General features: G+C 51.3%; 1 protein-coding gene across 1 annotated transcript; it reads left to right on the top strand.

Moving 5' to 3' along the window:
* Positions 1-2182: 2182 nt before the first annotated feature.
* CXCR4 (C-X-C motif chemokine receptor 4) lies at positions 2183-5298 on the top strand (the record flags this gene model as incomplete). Its single annotated transcript, XM_079709918.1, has 2 exons — positions 2183-2197; positions 4252-5298. 2 exons carry the CDS (start codon positions 2183-2185, stop codon positions 5296-5298), a joined length of 1062 nt encoding a protein of 353 aa, XP_079566044.1.
* Between the last annotated feature and the right edge of the window lie 568 nt (positions 5299-5866).

Raw genomic sequence — 5866 nt, 5'->3', positions numbered from 1 at the left:
TTTATTGTGCAAATCATTTTACTCTGGATTTACCTTCTCTCCCCTTTTTGGGTGGGTTTGGGAGATTCCACTTTTCAGGTTTTAGTCATTGTGAAGATAAGAGTTTTGAGGTACAATGCTGCTGACATTCTGGGTCAAAACATACCGATTCTGCCACTACTAAGCTTCAAGAAAAGCAAGCCATGGAACCTGTCTGAAATTCCAGCCCTTCAGCCGATAGGATGCCTGTCCTACCTGGTTTATGGAAATGTGAAGATCCTGACATTTTATTAATGATTTATTAAAATTTAAAGTGCTTTTAAGACTTAAAAAATCTACATAACATAATATTATGTCCGATTTTATCCTGTCATTATTGTGTCCTAAATTGACAGTTTCTCTGAGTCCCACCACCTAACTCCAATATCAGCTTTCAGTAGATGAGGACCTTCACCGACAAATATTAGGGCAGGGGTCTAGACAAAAGAGGAAAAACTTATGCTCTGAAGAGATACGGTTCCCAGACTACACACTGTCTCTGGAACACCTCCAGATTGAAAGGTTTCGTCTGGAAGAAAAAGGGGGTGGTGCTTAAGGTCCAGTCTGGGCAAGCCCTCTTCTCTCGAGGGTCCCAGAGTGGGAGGCGTCTGGGGTCCGCGTCGCAGTGCAACCACCTCTCCCGGCGGCTGACGCTCACACCTCGGTCCCTGCTGTCACTCCTGCGGTCACCCCCGCCTGCGGTCGGTCGCACTATTTCTTGGTCCCGTCCTTCACTGGGTCCCCGGCCCCACCCAGGCTCTGCGCGGGTGGGAAGTGGAGCGAGACTGGAAAGCACTGTCTGGGCGCCCACTGCAAACCCCAGCCGTCTGGGGTTAACCGTCCAGACTCCACCCCAACTCCACCCCGCCCTGCTATCCAACCTAATTTCTTACCGCTGCCAACGCTTGTCCTCCGTATTGGGTCGGACTGCAGATGCGGGGCCGGTAGATGTGGGTTCGAGTCTGCTTGGAATCTCCTGCCAACCCTGGCATTTCATCTCTGCAGGGCTGCTTCCTGTTTCCTCCGCCTGGGGGCTTTGCCAGGTTCACCGCTGTATCCCCAGCGCCTGGAACAGTGCGTGGCATGCAGTCAGCCCTCACTAAATACCTGTTGACTAAATGCATCTCTGTAATGGTAACACCCACAGGGTGTTGTGGGAATGAATGATTCTGTGCAAGTACCTTGTGATATGTTACAAAAGTACTATTCGCTAAGTTTCTCTAATAACAAAGCATAAAAATGTATATATATATGCTTTGTTATAAGAGAACAAAGCATATATATATATATATATATATATATATATATATATATATATATATATATATATATATATATATATATATATATATAAAGTACTATTCACGAATTGGTTACCCGGGAATACATACCTACTTCTCTATCACAGCCTCTCTCCAGAATTATGCCAAGTCATCCTACATTCTTCTGAAAGTGTTTCCTGACTCTAGTATTATTACTGTGGATGTGCATGCCTAGTTATACACAGTTGTGCTCTGAAGAAAGAATCTTTACTTATTTCATTTCCTGAATGGATTGCATGTGCTGAAAGAGCAGGGAATGGAGTCAGATGTTGGACCCGATGCCAGCATTGCCGCCTATTGGTCGGGTTACTCTGGCAAGTCATTTCCCCTCTCTGGGCCTCAGTGTCTCCATCTGTAGACACGGTCTGGAATGCTACCCACGTGAGCAAGGATAGACGCGCCACACAGGGACGCGTCGGTCGCCCGCGCTTTCAACCTCCCTCCAGGCGCATCCTGCTTTCCCAAGTTGCGGCACGCCTCCGGGACGCCCTCCACAGCTCTAGACTCACGAGGTGATCGCGAGCTAGAGCTAAAGGGAACCGCTGAGGGGCTTCCCTGGCTTAGCCTGCGGGGACCGCCTGAGTGCTTACCCCCTCGCCCCTCCCTCGCGGCCTCCACCCGCTCATCTGCCCCTCTCCTCCCCACCCCGCCTTTCTCCCCGCCCCGCCCTCCCGCCCACCCGCCCACCCGCGCGGCGCATGCGCCGCCCGCGGAGCGTGTTTTTATAAAAGTCCAGCTTCGACTGGAAACTTCAGTTTGTTGGCTGTGGTAGCAGGTAGCAAAGTGTCTCCTAGGACTTGAGTACTCCGGTAGCCCCCGCGGCTGGAGAGCAAGCGATTACCATGGACGGGTTCCATGTAAGTCGTTTCAACCTGCTTTTTCTTAAACGTATTACAAACACATGAATTTAGAGCGCAACCCCTCTCCGAGCGGGCAGAAACGACCAGAATATTGGAGGTGCCCGTGCCCCCGAGAAGGGGGATAGAAAGGAGTTTTCGTGCGCTTGGCTACGGTCGGGGTGGGGGGGCGGGTTGGACTGAAATCTTTTTCTAAGTAGAGGAGAAAAGATGGGAACGACCGTTTCGGTGGCTGCATGTGTCTCAACCTTGAGTTCTGCGGCGCGCGCCGGGTTTGCACAATGTTTGCAAACAGAACCTTCTGTGCACAAGTGCAGAGAAGATGTGCGCGCTGCCAGAGACTGTGGGTCTCTTCCTCGGGGGAGCGGGGGTTTCTTTTGGAGCGAATTACATGATCTGAATTTGCAGGTGGAGGGCGGCGCGCCGGGGCTGACTTCCCAGAGGGAGATTGCGCCCCTGGTTAACTTTAGGGGCAAAGGCGCCTGGGGACCACTCTTGGCGTTGGGCGCGTGTTCGCTAAACTCTGCTGCCCGCGGAGCTGTGCCAGTGCCCGGGCACTGGGAGCAGAGGGCGGACCCACCGTGCCGCTTGGCTGAGGTGTCTGCGCGTTGGCCGCAGCAGGGAGGTGGCCGGGAGCAGCCCGCGCCACTGAGGATTGAGGGAGAGACATCGCGGGCGTCGCCAGCGCCGCGAGTGGGCCTCGGGGTTCTGGAGTTGGGGGTCGTGCAGAAGTTGAAGGAGTATATAAGCGGTCACGGTGCAGCAGCACCCCGAGGTGTGCGCGGGGGGCTAAGGGTGGAGTGAAGGGCTGGGAGGGCACCTGGGCTGCCGGTAGTTGCGGCGCAGACACGCAGGTGCAAGTGGGGAGACTGTTGGGCTCTCACCGAGCCCGGTTGCGCCATGTAACCGTCGGTGGTTTCCTGGAGCCTTTTGAAATCCCCTTGGTAGGGAGGCTTTTCGTTTCCCCCAGCGGCGCGCGATTCAAAGGCTCCCGCGGCGGAGCCGCCCAATCTCTCCCCAGCACCCTGCAGGACTGCGCCTGGCGTGCGGCGGGGCCAAACCGTTGGAGCCACTGCCTGCCGGCGGTGGGCGTGGTGGGCCGCGCGGAGGGCTGGAGCTGGACCACCCGGTCCCCAGCGCGCCCTCCGCCTGGAGGCTTCCAGCTTGCAGACCTCCCACCCCATTAACTGGATCCGTGGCGGGATGGGAAGCGACTCGGGAGAGTGAGGAAATGAAACTCGGGGCGAGGACCACGGGTGCAGACCCCGTGACTTTCCCCTCCCATTAAAATGCTGTGCTCGTTAACGTCCCAAAGGCGGCAAGTGATAAACATGGGTTTGGCAGAGAAACCCACGCCCCTGAGCGGCGCCGGTGGGAGTGAGGGTTCCCCGCTTCTGACACCCCACCCCCGCCCCCAAGCACCAAAGCCCTTCGTTTAAGACCGCATTCTTCCCCACTACGTGTTGCTTGAAGTACGGAATGGTTTGTGTTTAGACAGTCGTGGAGAAAACAGTGTTTCATGCCTTAGAATACGAGTCTTTGGGACCCCGCAGGGCTTCTTCCTCCCCTCTTCCCTTCCTGGCGAATCTTCATAGAGAAAGTTAATCCCAGCTCCTCGGAACACGAGATTCTACCCCCAGTCCCACCATCATGCCGCTAGGAGTGGCCTCTTTGTGTTTTGTTTTGGTTTTTTTCCTCCCAAGGTTTTTCCTTCCCTCTAGTGGGCGGGGCAGAAGAGTTAGCAAAGATGTGACTTTGGAACCCAAAGAATCTCATCGCCCTATTGTTTTAAACAAAGAATTTTGTAACTGGTTCTCCTAATGAGGGATATAATGAAGCGACTATGGGGGAAGATGGGAGGAGAGTTGTAGGAGTCTAGAATAATTCCCTTGTGCTCTTACCCCAGTACTTTAGTGGGAGCAGAATTTCCTGAAGCAGGCCGGGCTGAGTTGGTTTTTATAAATTGCTTTTTTAAAATACCAGAAACATTGTTTTGAACTTCAGGTATGCCTGCCGAACTTGAAAGTGAATGTCCATTCCCTTGCCTTTTTCAGATATTCTCTTCAGATAATTACACAGAGGATGACTTGGGCTCAGGAGACTATGACTCCATAAAGGAACCCTGCTTCCGGGAGGAAAATGCCCATTTCAACCGTATCTTTCTGCCCACTGTCTACTCCATCATCTTCTTGACTGGCATAGTGGGTAACGGGTTGGTCATCCTGGTCATGGGTTACCAGAAGAAACTGAGAAGCATGACAGACAAGTACAGACTGCACCTGTCTGTGGCAGACCTCCTCTTTGTCCTCACACTTCCCTTCTGGGCAGTTGATGCCGTGGCAAACTGGTACTTTGGGAACTTCCTGTGCAAGGCAGTCCATGTCATCTACACAGTCAACCTCTACAGCAGTGTCCTCATCCTGGCCTTCATCAGTCTGGACCGGTACCTGGCTATCGTCCATGCCACCAACAGTCAGAGGCCAAGGAAGCTGTTGGCTGAAAAGGTGGTCTATGTTGGTGTCTGGATACCTGCTCTCCTGTTGACTATTCCCGATTTCATCTTTGCCAACGTCAAGGAGGGGGATGGGAGGGACATCTGCGACCGCTTCTATCCCAACGACTTGTGGTTGGTGGTGTTCCAGTTTCAGCACATCGTGGTTGGCCTTATCCTGCCGGGTATCGTCATCCTGTCCTGCTATTGCATTATCATCTCCAAGCTGTCCCACTCCAAGGGCTACCAGAAGCGAAAGGCCCTCAAGACCACAGTTATCCTCATCCTGGCTTTCTTTGCCTGCTGGCTGCCCTACTACATTGGGATCAGCATCGACTCCTTCATCCTCCTGGAAATCATCCAGCAAGGGTGTGAGTTTGAGAGCACTGTGCACAAGTGGATTTCCATCACCGAGGCCCTAGCCTTTTTCCATTGTTGCCTGAATCCCATCCTCTATGCCTTCCTTGGGGCCAAATTTAAAACCTCTGCCCAGCATGCACTCACCTCTGTGAGCAGAGGGTCCAGCCTGAAGATCCTCTCCAAGGGAAAGCGGGGTGGACATTCTTCTGTTTCAACCGAGTCGGAGTCTTCGAGTTTTCACTCCAGCTAACACTGGACTTTTATACATTAAAAAACTTTTTCTGAAGTTACACATTTTTTCAGATATAAAAGACTGACCAACACTGTACAGTTTTTATCGACTGTTGGACTTTTTTTCTTGTGTGCCTTTAGTTTTTGTGAGGTTTAATTGACTTATTTATATAAATATTTTTTGTTGTTGTTTCATGTTGATGAGTGTCTAGGCAGGACCTGTGGCCAAGTTCTTAGTTGCTGTATGTCATTGTAGGACCGTAGAAAAGGGAACTGAACATTCCAGAGTGTATAGTGAAATCACTTAAGCTAGAAATTATCCTCAGCTGTTTGTAAATAAATACTCTGTCCATTCCAGTGGAACATTTTCCTTTTCCTGCTCTTCAATTGTTTGGTTACACTATGTGATTTTGCTGTAGAAGATGGCACTTTTAACCAAAGCCTGAAGTGGTATAGAAATGCTGGTTTTTCAGTTTTCAGGAGTGGGTTGATTTCAGTACCTACAATGTACAGCCTTGTATTAAGTTGTTAATAAAAGTACATGATAAACCTACTTAGTGTTATGTTCTGATTTCTATTGACATTCC

This window comes from Hyperoodon ampullatus (assembly GCF_949752795.1).
Source record: "Hyperoodon ampullatus genome assembly, chromosome: 8".
Classification (NCBI taxonomy): Eukaryota; Metazoa; Chordata; class Mammalia; order Artiodactyla; family Ziphiidae; genus Hyperoodon; species Hyperoodon ampullatus.
This window is presented reverse-complemented; position numbering and strand designations above follow the sequence as displayed.